The following is a 16,485-nucleotide window of genomic DNA, read 5'->3' as shown; positions in this document are numbered from 1 at the left end:
CCTTGTGCAGGTCTACAATGTTATCCCTGATGTCCTTACACAGCTCCCTGGTCTTGGCCAGTGTGGAGAGGTTAGAGTCTGTTTGATTGAGTGTGTGGACAGGTGTCTTTTATACAGGTAACGAGTTCAAACAGGTGCAGTTAATACAGGTAATGAGTGGAGAACAGGAGGGCTTCTTAAAGAAAAACTAACAGGTCTGTGAGAGCCGGAATTTTTACTGGTTGGTAGGTGATCAAATACTTATGTCATGCAATAAAATGCAAATTAATTACTTTTATTTATTTATTTTTATTTCACCTTTATTTAACCAGGTAGGCTAGTTGAGAACAAGTTCTCATTTGCAACTGCGACCTGGCCAAGACAAAACTTAAAAATCATACAATGTGATTTTCTGGATTTTTGTTTTAGATTCCATCTCTCACAGTTGAAGTGTACCTATGATAAAAATGACAGACGTCTACATGCTTTGTAAGTAGGAAAACCTGCAAAATTGGCAGTGTATCAAATACTTGTTCTCCCCACTGTACATCTATATTAGCCACAGACAAGTCATGCATTGTATTCCAGAATGTAAGTATGAGAATGTGTATGTGTGTATGACAGGTGATAAACATGCCACTGCGACCGGCTGTGTCACCTCCAGAATGATGAAGCTCTGGCCTCTAACTGCCATCCTGTTCTTGTCTCCTGCTCTAATGCTAGGCTCCTGAATTATGGCCATGTTAACAGGGTCAGGGAAACACTGGCATAGAGTGTGAGAAAAGTTGCCTTGTTATATATGAATGATGGGTGTTTGAGTTTAACAGTTTGAAGCTCAATGCAATTGTGTATGTATTGTATTTGAATTTCATTTATCTTCCTGTGCCAGGCACTGGGTTGAGGTAAATACAATGTAGAGAATGTTGGAGGGTTTTCAAATGTTATAAACCCTTAATTTGAAGTAATTCATGAAAAAATATAATTTAATTTGACAAATCTGCTACACATCTGTTAAAGTGCTCAAATATTTTTTTATTAGCATATAATGTAATTATGTTGTAGATGAGTCTTACTGTAGATAGAAAGATAAAAGCGAGCCATAAAGCATTGACATTTTTGCCTTACCTGTTCCTGGAAAGATGTTTTCCAAAATAGAGTCCTTGCTACATATCATTTCAATCAATAGCTGAAATTCTTCACATTCTGAACAGATCATTCAAACCTGTGACACTTACTAACTGTGGCATGTATCGAACATACACATGAAATGATCCTTACTCAGTTCTTAGTCATAAACTAGTCACCAAAGTAATGTAGATGAAAACTGTGAATTCTCATTACAGTACTGTTGTCTTGCTTACCATCTAGCCTACTTATCATTTATAGCCTAATCAACCCGAATGCATGACACATATCATATACTGTGAATTGTATGAGAATATGAATGGTTGCAATTTAAGTTATTTACAAAAGAGTACATCTACAGAAAATACTTTCTCTCCGTAGAAGACTATAAAATTAAGCTACCATTCACAATTAATAGCAATGACAATATGACCATGGATGAAATGACAACAACCAAAAACCAAGTGCAGGTCCACGAGGAAATTCACCCCCATCCCCCCACTTCTCATAGTGTTAAAGCCTGACTCGGTCTCTGCAGGCCGATAGTAGGACAGTCGCCAGTCAGCTGCTGTGGTTCTCTGTGTGTGTGTGTGTGCACGTGTGCGTGCGTGTGTGTGTAGGGCTGTATTGAGGAGAGCTGCAGAGGGGATGTACTCGGTGCCCTGGCTCTGTGGTGTCCATGTTGCTTTGGGAGCCTCAGGCCTGCTCCCATACATCCCACTCTGGGTCTGTTGATCCTATTGTCTCCTCCGTCACCACGCATCGCCCGGCGAATAAAGGCTGTCTGGCTCCAAGCTTAAATATTGCAGCAAACTAAAAACCAACCCTCAGAGCCGATTCATTCACATCTGCTCAGTGGGGCAACAAGGACAGGGCTTTAGGTGGGAAAGAGGGCAGAAGTCTACTTTTACCCGCCGAGTGCCAAGAGAACAGGACAGGACACTACAACTTCTCCGGAGCCGCATCTGTGGCAAGTTAACTATTTGTTCACATTAAACCAAATATCATACCTTACAGATGTAAATATGTGGGTTATGAATGTGTTATTGCTAGTTTTCATGGAGGGTTGATTTGGTGACTAGTGGAACGGTGCTTTAGTGATAGGCTATGCAGAGGGACTTTAACTCGACAGATCGCTGTTCTTTCGCCATTATTCAGATTTTGTCATGCAACAGCTTTTTAGCTGAACAAAGACATTGCAATAACCGTGTGGTGAGGGACAGGAATTTTGGAAGTTCCTCTGCTTTCCACGGGGCTGTTTTTAAAACCTCTCTCTGTCTCTCTATTTCCCCCACCCTCTCTATCCCCCTGCGTCCACCACTTCATTCTATCTACAGCGCTACGGACCGATCATGGGTGACTGGAGCTTTCTGGGTAATATTTTAGAGGAAGTGAATGAGCACTCAACGGTGATCGGCCGGGTGTGGCTCACGGTCCTCTTCATCTTCCGCATCCTCATCCTGGGTACGGCGGCAGAGTTTGTGTGGGGCGACGAGCAGTCAGACTACGTTTGCAACACGCAGCAGCCCGGTTGCGAGAATGTGTGTTACGACGAGGCGTTCCCCATCTCCCACATCCGCCTGTGGGTTCTGCAGATCATCTTTGTGTCCACGCCATCTCTGGTCTACGTGGGCCATGCCGTGCACCACGTCCACATGGAGGAGAAACGCAAGGAGCGCGAGGAGGCCGAGCTGAGTCGCCAACAGGAGCTGAGTGAAGAGCGGCTGCCACTAGCGCCTGACCAGGGCAGCGTGCGCACCACCAAGGAGACCAGCACCAAGGGCAGCAAGAAGTTCAGGCTGGAGGGCACCCTGCTGAGGACCTACATCTGCCACATCATCTTCAAGACGCTGTTCGAAGTGGGTTTCGTAGTGGGCCAGTACTTTCTGTACGGCTTCCGCATCCTGCCGCTGTACAAGTGCAGCCGCTGGCCCTGCCCCAACACCGTAGACTGCTTTGTGTCCCGGCCAACAGAGAAGACAGTCTTCATCATTTTCATGTTGGCCGTGGCTTGCGTCTCGCTCTTCCTCAACTTTGTGGAGATCAGCCATCTGGGCTTGAAGAAGATCCGCTTCGTCTTCTGGAAGCCAACCCCGGGGCAAGCCCAGGGTGAAGGCCTGAACCCCATGCCCCCCCCAGGGGGGATCCTCAAGAGCCTGCCCCCCCTGGCCGTGCCTTCCATCCAGAGGGCCAAAGGCTACAGGCTGCTGGAGGAGGAGAAAGCCCCGTCCGTGACCCACCTCTATCCTCTGGCAGAGACGTGCATGGAGGCAGGGAGGTTAACCCCCCTGGCCCCCCCCTTCCAGTGCATGGAGGAGAAGGCGGAAGAACTGAGGCACACGGAGGACATTTCTAAGGTGTACAATGAGACCCTGCCCTCCTATGCCCAGACCACCGAGATAGGGGAGGACACACAACCACTACACCAAGAGGAGGAGGAGCAGGAGCAGCAGGAGGTGGTGGAGGAGGACAAAGAAGAGGAGGAAGTAGTGGAGGAGGTGGTGGAGCAGGATGTGGTGGATGGAGTGGTGGAGGAGGTGGTGGTTGATGGAGTGGTGGAGGTGGTGGTGGAGAAGGATGTGGTGGATGGTGTGGTGGAAAGGGAGGAAGAGAAAGAAAAGCAGATGGAGGAGGATGAAGGGGAGAGGGAGAAGGAGGTGGTGGAGGAGGTTGTGGTGGAGGATGTGGTGGAGGAGGATGTGGTGGATGGTGTGGTGGAAAGGGAGGAAGAGAAAGAAGAAGAGCAGAGGGAGGAGGATGAAGAGGAGAGGGAGAAGGAGGTGGTGGCGGAGGTTGTGGTGGAGGAGGTTGTGGTGGAAGAGGATGTGGAGCAGGATGATGCGGTGAAGGAAGTTGTGGTGGTGGAGGAGGCGGTGGTGGTGGACGGGGAAGGGGGACCTCCAACCGAGGCGGAGATGGAGGTGATGGATACGATAGAAGACACCAGACCACTGAGCAGATTGAGCAAAGCCAGCAGCAGGGCCAGGTCAGACGATCTCACCGTATGAACCTGTGAGAGAAAACACGCACGCACACACGCACACACACACACACACACACACACACACACACACACACACACATCGAACACAGGAGAACATACACCTAACTCTAGACAACACACATTTAAAACAGCAGGGCTTAACCAAGGGAAACACATGTAAATCCAACAGGGATAGATTCAATCACAAGTTACACATTACCCTTATGACGTGGGCAACATCATTCAACAAGGCAAAGGAAGATCTGAGCTTGTTTGTGAGATAAGTGAATATTATAAAAAGTAGTGGTTAACAAGAGGAGGGATAGATTTTTTTCATTAAGCGTGTTCTTATGTAAAAAATGTAGAAAGGACAAACATGCAGAAAGGGGAAAATATTTTTACTTTAACAATAACCAATGAAAGTTCACTAATGTTTACATATTCTGGTGGGCTTGAATGGGTAGGGGAAGAGATTGAGCATATATTCCTGTCTGCAAGGCAGTAACATCACCGTAGGCAGACAAGCACTTTCATTCCCATACAGTCGGTGACAGACTGCAATTATGTAGTTGCAAACATGTTGCAGGTAGAAGGGCTCTTATACACCAAGTCCTTGCACAGAAAAATCATGGAACAAAATTTACAAACTTATGACTGACTCTTCAACACTAAGTTGATAGTCATTTTTTTGGAATAAAAAATAGCATCATTTTGGCACACATTTCCTAGAGAACTCTGTGCAAGGCCAATATAACCCTCATATCAACTCAATTATGCTTAGATTTACATTTCTTTCAATTGAAGGGAGATTTGCATCTATGTACAAGAACATATCTCTCCCTTTCATGTTTATATGCAGCGTTGTACAGCCAAAAAGCTGGGTAGTGGAGAAAAACAAACCCAAAAAATACCACATGTTGAATGTCTCTTTTCAATGTGATTCTACAGCTCATCTTTTGGATTGCTTATATATTTCGTTGCCTATATAATGCAGAAGTGTGAACTGTTATAATGATGTCTGTCTGTGAAAAGAGAGGAGTGCTGGTTTTGCCCGATCACAGACTGGCCCATAGTAACAACCTCAGGCCAAATCCTCTCTTTTCCCGCTGTACAAACAGGCCTCAGAGCGATAAAGATCACGCACGATCAGCACAAAGTATTGTGGAGCCACAGACAATAAAAGAAACCACTCTCACATATGAAAAACAAGCTTCCTTGACATTGTTGTGGGGGAAAAATAGTTTTACTTGATTTTATCTGCCCTTGATGTTCCTTGCCCCTGTACAAATATTAAATACTTGTTTACAAAATTTTGAAAGAAAAACAATAAATGGTGAATCTCATTGTACATAAACTATCATCCTATCTGATGTCTAATAGCAAACATAATGTTGAGACAGTTTAAGTTATGATATTATGTCTAGCTAAATTACTAGAAAACAGTCAAGAAACATCATAATGCTGCTCAAGTCACTGATTCGGTAGGGAAAATTAAGTGCTTATCAAAATTGAATCATTATTTCCATAATTACCAAAGACTTGCTTTGCAGAACTTTGACCTTTCTTATCGCTGTCCCAGAGATGTTTTTATTTTTTACATGTTTAAAAAGTTGTTAGAGAGCAGAATTCTCTCTTACAAGTACTTTTTAAATTAAAACAAAAAAACAATTCCCCTTGAAAGGGATGCCTTAAAGTATGACTTATGTGTATTTAATTTAATATTTCTATATTTTTCTCTCTTGCTCTCTCTGCTTTATTTAGATTGCTTGGCTATTTTGCTTTCCAATGTATAATTGTATGTGCTTTATCTGTAAATGTAAATTCTCAGATGTCTTTGTAAAGGTTAAAGCACTTCCATTGCTCTGGGAACTATGTGAATGTCATGTCTTAAATTCTATTTTTTTCCCCTTAGCTTTCAAATAATCCTTTGTACATGCAAACACCCCCTTAATTTGTTAGGGAAATGTAAAGTTTGTCTGCAAATAACTGTATTTGCTTCTCAGTCAGTGCTGTGCCTTAAAGCAAAGCATTGGTCAATGCAGCAGTGGGTTTATCCAGTGGCACAGATCAAATGGTGCAGAAAAGCCACAAGCACACACTCACACATGCATACACGTGTGCATGCACACGCACACACACTTCCAGTGTTGGTTTTGGGGGTATGATCAAACGGCTCTAGACAAACTCTGACAGAAAGGCAGCTTTGACCCCTTTGTGACCCCTAGCCACTCATTTGCTTCCCATAAGCCAATGCTTTGACAACCTTGTGAATGAGACAACAGGCTTTTCACAAATGCAGAATAGTTTAGCACATTTCAACACTGAAATATATTCCAAAATGTGTTCTGGTTCTCATGTATGGTAAATTCATATAACTGGTACATGTGTGTTTTGTGTTTCAAACAGTTCCCCTTGCTTAATTGTTTGTAAGAACATTTGACTAATCTTTGGAAAGAAAAGATAACTTTTTACTAACTTCTAGTCTTCCTAGTTGTGTGGCTGTATGATCTTTTGGACAGTGAACCAAGGCAATAAAAGGTCACACGTGGGCAAGAAGTGTTGCGTCAGTGTTTCTCTTCAAACTACTCTCTCTCTTTCACACCCCCCACACACTATACAAACACACTCACACAAACATTTTGCTGACATCTGATGCTTTGCAGCCTATTGCCACAGTACATTACTTACCAGAGAATTCTGAATGTACATGGTTAACCGTGTATCAAGTGTTAGTGAGTATTTACTGCCCCCTGTTGGCAAAGATAGTGACTCAGTCATTTACGTTTGAAACAGCTTTACTAATACAAAGCAATAAGCCCTGCCGACTGCTAACTACTGGTTATCAGGTTACTTTGATACATCAGTACAAGAGATTGATGAATATATAAAAAGTGACTGACCACTGACATGTATAGAGCAAACTCACTCCAGGTCTCAGGTTCAATATACACCTTACTTTGTAAGAGTCAATATACAGTGGGGCAAAAAAAGTATTTAGTCAGCCCCCAATTGTGCAAGTTCTCCCACTTAAAAAGATGAGAGGCCTGTAATTTTCATCATAGGTACACTTCAACTATGACAGACAAAATGAGAAAAAAAATCCAGAAAATCACATTGTAGGATTTTTTATTAATTTATTTGCAAATGATGGTGGAAAATACGTATTTGGTCACCTACAAACAAGCAAGATTTCTGGCTCTCACAGACCTGTAACTTCTTCTTTAAGAGGCTCCTCTGTCCTCCACTCATTACCTGTATTAATGGCACCTGTTTGAACTTGTTATCAGTATCAAAGACACCTGTCCACAACCTCAAACAGTCACACTCCAAACTCCACTATGGCCAAGACAAAGAGCTGTCAAAGGACACCAGAAACAAAATTGTAGACCTGCACCAGGCTGGGAAGACTGAATCTGCAATAGGTAAGCAGCTTGGTTTGAAGAAATCAACTGTGGGAGCAATTATTAGGAAATGGAAGACATACAAGACCACTGATAATCTCCCTCGATCTGGGGCTCCACGCAAGATCTCACCCCGTGGGGTCAAAATTATCACAAGAACGGTGAGCAAAAATCCCAGAACCACACGGGGGGACCTAGTGAATGACCTGCAGAGAGCTGGGACCAAAGTAACAAAGCCTACCATCAGTAACACACTACGCCGCCAGGGACTCAAATCCTGCAGTGCCAGACATGTCCCCCTGCTTAAGCCAGTACATGTCCAGGCCCGTCTGAAGTTTGCTAGAGAGCATTTGAAAGATCCAGAAGATTGGGAGAATGTCATATGGTCAAATGAAACCAAAATATAACTTTTTGGTAAAAACTCAACTCGTCGTGTTTGGAGGACAAAGAATGCTGAGTTGCATCCAAAGAACACCATACCTACTGTGAAGCATGGGGGTGGAAACATGCTTTGGGGCTGTTTTTCTGCAAAGGGACCAGGACGACTGATTCGTGTAAAGGAAAGAATGAATGGGGCCATGTATCGTGAGATTTTGAGTGAAAACCTCCTTCCATCAGCAAGGGCATTGAAGATGAAACGTGGCTGGGTCTTTCAGCATGACAATGATCCCAAACACACCGCCCGGGCAACGAAGGAGTGGCTTCGTAAGAAGCATTTCAAGGTCCTGGAGTGGCCTAGCCAGTCTCCAGATCTCAACCCCATAGAACATTTTTGGAGGGAGTTGAAAGTCTGTGTTGCCCAGCAACAGCCCCAAAACATCACTGCTCTAGAGGAGATCTGCATGGAGGAATGGGCCAAAATACCAGCAACAGTGTGTGAAAACCTTGTGAAGACTTACAGAAAACGTTTGACCTCTGTCATTGCCAACAAAGGGTATAAAGTATTGAGATAAACTTTTGTTATTGACCAAATACTTATTTTCCACCATAATTTGCAAATAAATTCATAAAAAATCCTACAATGTGATTTTCTGGATTTTTTTTAAAGTGGGAGAACTTGCACAATTGGTGGCTGATTAAATACTTTTTTGCCCCACTGTATGCTAAAATACTCAGAAAACTCTCATGATGCACCCTAAAAACCTAAATGGAACAGAGGAAGGAAGCCCTGCTAAGTCACACCTGTGTTTGAACTGGGCTGTACTACTATACATACAAAGCTTATGTTGTGTGTGTGTGTGTGTGTGTGTGTGTGTGTGTGTGTGTGTGTGTGTGTGTGTGTGTGCATGTGTGCATGTGTGCCAGAACGAGAGTGTGGGTGTTGTGTGATTTCTCAAATTTCACATCTCATGACTTTTTCTTAGGTGTCATTGCTGTGTCATCGCTGCCTCAGCATCAGACCTAGGGCCTCTGTGCTATTATCAACTTGAAACAATCACATTTATAGTCACAATTTTAGAATGTAAATCTTGGTGGGTCAAAAAAAGAAGAAGTGGGATCTATGCCAGCAAAGCCACAACACTAAAAAAGACATTAATTGCAAGATAATGGTGACAAAAGGTGCCCACAAACTGTTAAGGTCTACATAAAGCTGTCCAAACAGCAGTCCCAACACCTTACCACTGCTACACCTGGCTATCAGCGGAGGCTTGTCTGGCAGCGAAACAGTTAATTCAGCTTCATTTGCTACCTTTAAAAAAACATAGCTGATATGGCTGACTTGCTGAAACAAATGTGGTTTCTAATGACAATTGAGCTGTACAAACTATGGCATAAGGGGACGACAAGCGGATAAGAGGCCATACGTAATTTCGATTAAGACATTAATGAGCGAGCTAGGACGGACGTAGTCAATATTTGTTTATCCCATTTGAAATGTACAGCAACAGAATATAGAACATGGGCCGTTCTTACAGTGTTCTCCCTGAAAACCAAGTCAGAACCGTAGGATAAATAAAAGGGGCATATAAGCAGACAATAATAGCTCTTAAAATATTCGATGATTACATTTATCTAAAACAGGTTATAGGCTACATGCGCACCACCAATAGACCAAATTATTAGAGTGAGGCACATGGGCTTCTAAAATCTTACTACACAACATACTCTTAGTATTACTTTCTTAGCTACAGTATACATATCTCCCTGGCATATTACATTATTTATGCAGAAAAATACAAGACATTTTTGGAATCACCATGTTGTGCTGTGCTCACTTGAACAGGAAGGGGGCGAGGTGGTCCTTCGTAGGCAGATTTTGTCATCCAAGTTCTCTGGATTTATGTTGTTTTCAAAAGAACTGGGAACAAGGTCAAATCATGATGACATCATTGATCTTGAGGTCGTAGCTCTAGAAAGAGGCCGGATTTAAAATTCAGAGTTGGATTTGAGCTTGTTTAGTCCCGACTTCCCAGTTGTCTTGAACTCACTGAAGTCAGGTTTTCACAGTTCTGAGTTAACAGTTGTTTTGAGTGCGGCACAAATCATGCTTCATCGACAGCATGGCAAATGTTGAATGTTGAGCATTTTAAACTTGGAAAAGAGACCATTATTCCCAGATTTGGGACCACACAGTCACATTGAATAGCAGGCTAGTGATTGCTTTGCTATAATTGCAGTTAGCCACTGTCACTGATTCCTTCCAAACAACTCATTGTTGAATTTGGAATTTCCAACTTGTTGTGTAATGTTTAAGTACAATGGCCGATGAGCACCGATACGTTTTATCTATAATTTCTCTTCATTATTTGTCTTCATATAACAAGGATTAAAAAGGATTTGCCAGCAGATTGTCGACTTGGTTCATGATGATGACTGCTAGCTAAGAAGAACCATGATGGCGCCGCAGGGGATGGCTGCCGTCTTATTGGCTCTTAACCAACCGTGCTATTTTGTTTTTTCGCGTTGTTCGTAACTTGTTTTGCACATAATGTTGCTGCTATCATCTCGTAGGACCGAAAAGAGCTTCTGGACATCAGAACTGTGATTACTCACTTCAAATTGGACGAAGAGTTCTTCTCCAATGAGTCGGACGGGAGGGATATACTACAGACACCCGACCAGGCCCAGATCCCCGTCATTCGCTAGAGAAGGAAACTGAGATTTCACTGAAAAAGATCAGGGTGCCTTGTGAAGATCAGGCGACGAGTGGCTAATCTGCTTTTGCCTTCCATCCTGCTAGCTAACGTTCAATCGCTGGAAAATAAATGGGACGAACTGAAAGCATGTATATCCTACCAACGGGACATTAAAAACTGTAATATCTGATGTTTCACTGAGTCGTGGCTGAACGACGACATTAAGAACGTACAGCTGGCAAGATACACTCTATCAGCAGGATAAACAGCAGCCTCTGGTAAAACACGGGGCGGGGGCCTATGCATATATGTAAACAACAGCTGGTTCACAATATCTAAGGAAGTCTCGAGGTTTTGCTCGCCTGAGGTAGAGTATCTCATGACAAGATGTAGAGCATACTATCTACCTAGAGAGTTATCTGTATTTTTCGTAGCTGTCTACATACCACCCCAGACCGATGCTAGCACTAAAACCGCACTCAATGAGCTGTATACAGACATAAGCAAACAGGAAAACGCTCATCTAGAGGCGGTGCTCCTAGTGGCCGGGGAACTTAAATCAGTCTTACCTCATTTCTATCAGCATGTTAAATGTGCAAACAGAGGGAAAATAATTCTAGACCACCTTTACTCCACACACAGAGACACATACAAAACTCTCCCTCACCCTTTATTTGGCAAATCTGACCATACATTTATCCTCCTGAATCCTGCTTACAAGCAAAAATTAAAGTAGGAAGCACCAGTAACTCGGTCTATAAAAAAATGGTCAGATGAAGCAGATGCTAAACTACAGGACTGTTTTGCTAGCACAGACTGTAATATGTTCTGGGACCACATCTGTCACTGACTTTATAAATAAGTGCAGAGGACGTTGTCCCAACAGTGACCGTACATACATACCTCAACCAGAAGCCATGGATTACAGGGAACATTTGCACTGAGCTAAAGGGTAGAGCTGCTTTGAAAGGCTGGTCACGGCTCACATCAACACCATTATGCCAGAAATCCTAGACCCACTCCAATCTGCATAACGCACCATCAACAGATGATGCAATCTCTATTGCACTCCACACTGCCCTTTCACACCTGGACAAAATGAACACTTACAGTATGTGAGAACGCTATTCATTGACTACAGCTCAGCGTTCAACACCAAAGTGCCCTCAAAGCTCATCACTAAGATAAGGACCCTGGGACTAAACACCTCTCTCTGCAACTGGATCCTGGACTTCCTGATGGGCTGCACCGAGGTGGTAAGGGGAGGTAACAACACATCCGCCACACTGATTCTTAACACGGGGGCCCCTCAGGGGTGCGTGCTCAGTCCCCTCCTGTACTCCCTGTTCACTCATGACTGCATGGCCAGGCACGACTCCAACACCATTATTACATTTGCTGATGACATGACAGCCTATAGGGAGGAGGTCAGACACCTGACCGTGTGGTGCAAGGACAACAACCTCTCCCTCAACGTAATTAAGACAAAGGAGATTATTGTGAACTACAGGAAAAGGAGGACTGAGCAGCCCCCATTCTCATCAAAAGGGTCTGTAATGGAGCAGGTTGAGAGCGTCAAGTTCCTTCACATCCACATCACCAACAAATTAACATGGTCCAAGAACACCAAGACAGTCATGAAGAGGGCACGACAAAACCTATTCCCCCTCAGGAGACTGAAAAGATTTGTCATGGGTCCTCAGATCCTCAAAAGGTTTTACAGCTGCTCCATCGAGAGCATCCTGACAGGTTGCATCACCGCCTGGTATGGCAAGTGCTCGGCCTCCGCCTGCAAGGAACTACAGAGGGTAGTGTGTACGGCCCAGTACATAACTGGGGACAAGTTTCCTCTATACCAGGCGGTGTCAGAGGAAGGCCCTAAAAATGGTCAAAGACTTGTCAAAGAATTGTCAATGACATTGAGGATATGGATATGCCCAAATTGAAAAGGAGTGCCTAGCCATAGTGTTCGCCTGTGACCGTTTTGATCAATACCTTAAAATGGTAGGGACTTTATCACGGTGCACACTGATCACAAGCCACTTAAGGTTATCTTCAAATTAACCTCTTCTGTCTGCCCCAAAGCGACTAAGAATGATTATCCTAAAGCTTCAGTCTTATCAACTACAGGTAGTATACAAGGAATAGAGCTTCACATTGTAGATTTCTTCTCCAGGGTAGCACTACCAACAACTAGTCACCTGCAAAATTGGAGAAATGAAACTGTATATGCTCTACAGGCTGAGTTTGAAGATGTGTTGATCAGTAACATGGTTCACATCTCCCCGCAGACACAGGATGCTATCAAAGCTCATTCAGCAGAGGACAAGACTTCTCGAACGCTTCAGTCTCTTATCCTAAGAGGCTGGTCGGACACAAGAAAGAGTACGCCCATCCTGGTGAAGGACTACTGGACATAAAGAGACAAACTCACAATGCAGGAAGAGGTTGTCTACAAAGGCGACAGAGTGGTAGTGCTAGAAACTCTGCGCCTGATGATTCTCTCTTGTATCTTTGCAGGGCACTCGGGGGTTGAAGCCAGTGACTTTGTATTCTGGCCCAACATGACCCAAGGAATTAAACATTTTGTGGCTGTGTGCAGCATATGTAATGCTATTCTACCTAAGCAGCAAAAGGAAATGCTGCAGCCACATGATATACCAGCACGTCCTTAGTCTAAAGTGGGAATGGATCTGTTCACAGTCAAGAACATTCCTTTTCTGATTATAGTGGACTACTATTCAGATTTTTGGGAGGTGGAGAAAGTGATTGACACAACAGACGCTTATAAATGGTCAAAGACCCCAGCCACCCCAGTCATAGACTGTTCCCTCTACTACCGCATGGCAAGCGGTACCGGAGTGCCAAGTCTAGGACAAAAAGGCTTCTCAACAGTTTTTACCCCCAAGCCATAAGACTCCTGAACAGGTAATCAAATGGCTACCGGGACTATTTGCATTGTGTCCCCCCCCCCCCAACCAACCCCTCTTTTTACGCTGCTGCTATTCTCTGTTTATCATATTTGCATAGTCACTTTAACTATACATTCATGTACATTCTACCTCAATTGGGCCAACCAACCAGTGCTCCCGCACATTGGCTAACCGGGCTATCTGCATTGTGTCCCGCCACCCACCAACACCTCTTTTACGCTACTGATACTCTCTGTTCATCATATATGCAGAGTCTGTTTAACCATATCTATCTACATATGCATACTACCTCAATCAGCCCAACTAACCGGTGTCTGTATGTAGCTTCGCTACTTTTATTTTTCACTGCCTTTTAACTGTTGTTTTTATTTCTTTACTTACCTGTTGTTCACCTAATAACTTTTTGCACTATTGGTTAGAGCCTGTAAGTAAGCATTTCACTGTAAGTTTGTATTTGGCACACGTGACGAATAAACTTTGATTTGATCATCTACTGTTCTAAGCATCAGTTCAGCAGATATTGCTTACCTGACAGTGGTGTAGTTACGGATAATGGGTTCCAGTTCAGGAGTCAAGACTTTGCTTTTTTTTGCAAAAGCCTGGGAGTTCCATCATGTGACCTCCTCACCCTACCACAGTCAGACTAAGGTGGAGACAGCAGTGAAAATAGCAAAGACACCTCACAAAGGCTATGTAGCAAGGCACAGATGTGTGGCAAGCCATTTTGACATGGAGAAATACTCCCACAGAGGGCTTCGGCAGCAGTCCAGTACAGCGCTTAATGTCTAGATGCGCTCGCTCTCTGTTGTCAACAACTCCAAAGCTCCTCGCACCAAAGGTCATTAGGGATGTTTAGGCACACAAGTGTGCACATCAGGAGAAGTAAAAACAAAAATGCAAAAACTCTACCTGTAATAAAACAAGACCAAGCTGTCAGAGTGCTCCTGTCACCTCACGCCAGGGCTGCCACATGGAGTCTTGGCACATGCATAGGGCATATCAGTGCAAGGTCATATGAAGTGTAAGTAAAGGGCCAACATACACCCAGTTCAGGAGAACATAGGAGGGCCACGTGGGAAGACTGAATATCCTCTGGATGGTGTGGGCAGGACACATAATGAGGAGACAGGGAAGACCCCACCAGGGCAGTTATCTCTGCCGACTGTGCCTCCACAATTTTAGGAGGATGTGGAAGAGGAAGGAGAGGCCCTGAGGCTCCCAGAGGTGCCCAATATGCTAAAAGTGCACCACACTAGGACAAGGGCTAACATAAGACTGCCCCTACAGTCCCTTAATTATTTAATATTATGTTTGTTTTTTAAAGACAAATGGAAAAAGGTATTGATAATGTAAATAGGTATTTTCACTGTGGTTTTAACAATGGTAGGAAGTGCTCAAGCTAATTTATATGAAAAGGAAAATGTTGAGATAATGGGCATAATGCCAACCCAGAGATGGCGCTAGCGGGGCACTTATCTAGGATAGATAAACAGGTGCATTATGAGTGTCTGACTAGGATGTCGTGACCTGTACCATGTAATACTTGAGTAAAGGATTATGCTAGCATCTTATCTAACTCTCTGACTTGAATTACTCACATGCACATATTAACAGATGCAGTGTTCAGACATTCACAGAAGTGGCGACAGCATGACCAATCATCCAAACCGGAATATGGAGGCTACATTAGTCCTAGCGGTCATATTTAGCGAACTCTCTGCTGACAGAAACCATAATATGCATTAGCTAACAAAAATTTGTAATTTCGTCACATCACGGTGAGCTCACCATTGATCAAAATAATTGAGTAAAACACTTTCAAAAAATCGGAAGTAATCCGACGACGGATGCTCCGCCATAGTTTGTGTGCTCCGCCATAGTGCTCCGCCATAGTTTGTGTGCTAGGCCATAGTTTGTGTGCTCCGCCATAGTGCTCCGCCATAGTGCTCCGCCATAGTTTGTGTGCTAGGCCATAGTTTGTGTGCTCCGCCATAGTGCTCCGCCATAGTTTGTGTGCTCCGCCATAGTGCTCCGCCATAGTTTGTGTGCTAGGCCATAGTTTGTGTGCTCCGCCATGTTTGTTTTTTCATGTCAACCAAAGATAAGAGGAGACAAGATGAGTTTCTTCTTCTTCTATGATATAATGGCGGTCCGTAAACCAAAGTTAAAGGTACATGCCGCTACCTATTGTGCTGGAGTGTGTGGTTAATCACAGTTCACAACATTTCTAAATCCTCCTACCTAATTCAGTACCTCTGAAAAATAAAAAAGAGCCCTACTAATTTCTAAAAGACAACACCTTTTCCCCCTCAGAAGACTGAAAAGATTTAGCATGGATCACCAGATCCTCAAAAAGTTCTCCAGCTGCACCAGAGAGTATCCTGACCGGTTGCATCACAGCCTGGTATGGCAACTGCTCGGCATCCGACTGTAAGTTGCTACAGAGGGTAATGTGTATGGCCCAAAACATCACTGGGGCCAAGCTTCCTACCATCCAGGACCTATATACTAGGTGATGTCTGAGGAAGGCCCAAAAATGGTTAAAGACTCCAGTCACCCAAGTCATAGACTGTTCTCTCTGCTACCGCACGGCAAGCGGTACCAGTGTTAAGTCTAGGTGCAAAAGGTTCCTTAACAGCTTCTACCCCCAAGTCATAAGACTGCTGAACAATTAATGAAATGGCCAGCTGGACTATTTAGATTGACTGACCACCCCCCACATGTACAAATGACCTCAACTAACCTCTACCCCCTGTATATACAGTGGTTCTTCCTTTAAAAGTTGTGTCATACTGCAGCACACCTTGCGGGCTGCTGCAGAATTCTATGGCACGTTATTTAATTGTCAGCCATTGTTACTATTAATGCTAGTTAGTGTTAGTTTGACCACCAGAGGGCATCTTTGAGAAATATTTGATAGCCTTCAATATTGGCTGTACTAGAGAATTTAAAACCTTTTTTTGAAAGAACATAGTATATGGCATAGA

The 16,485-nt window shown here is 43.7% G+C and overlaps 1 protein-coding gene across 1 annotated transcript; it reads left to right on the top strand.

The window, feature by feature from the left end:
- Window positions 1–1,927: 1,927 nt before the first annotated feature.
- On the top strand, window positions 1,928–6,643 carry LOC112225435 (gap junction alpha-8 protein-like). Its single transcript, XM_042306937.1, has 3 exons — window positions 1,928–2,074; window positions 2,442–3,605; window positions 3,975–6,643. The coding sequence occupies exons 2-3, from the start codon at window positions 2,457–2,459 to the stop codon at window positions 4,110–4,112; spliced, it is 1,287 nt and encodes a 428-aa protein (XP_042162871.1). The 5' UTR covers window positions 1,928–2,074; window positions 2,442–2,456; the 3' UTR covers window positions 4,113–6,643.
- Window positions 6,644–16,485: the final 9,842 nt, after the last annotated feature.

The sequence above is a fragment of the Oncorhynchus tshawytscha genome, linkage group LG26, assembly GCF_018296145.1.
Source record: "Oncorhynchus tshawytscha isolate Ot180627B linkage group LG26, Otsh_v2.0, whole genome shotgun sequence".
Lineage (NCBI taxonomy): Eukaryota > Metazoa > Chordata > Actinopteri > Salmoniformes > Salmonidae > Oncorhynchus > Oncorhynchus tshawytscha.
This window is presented reverse-complemented; position numbering and strand designations above follow the sequence as displayed.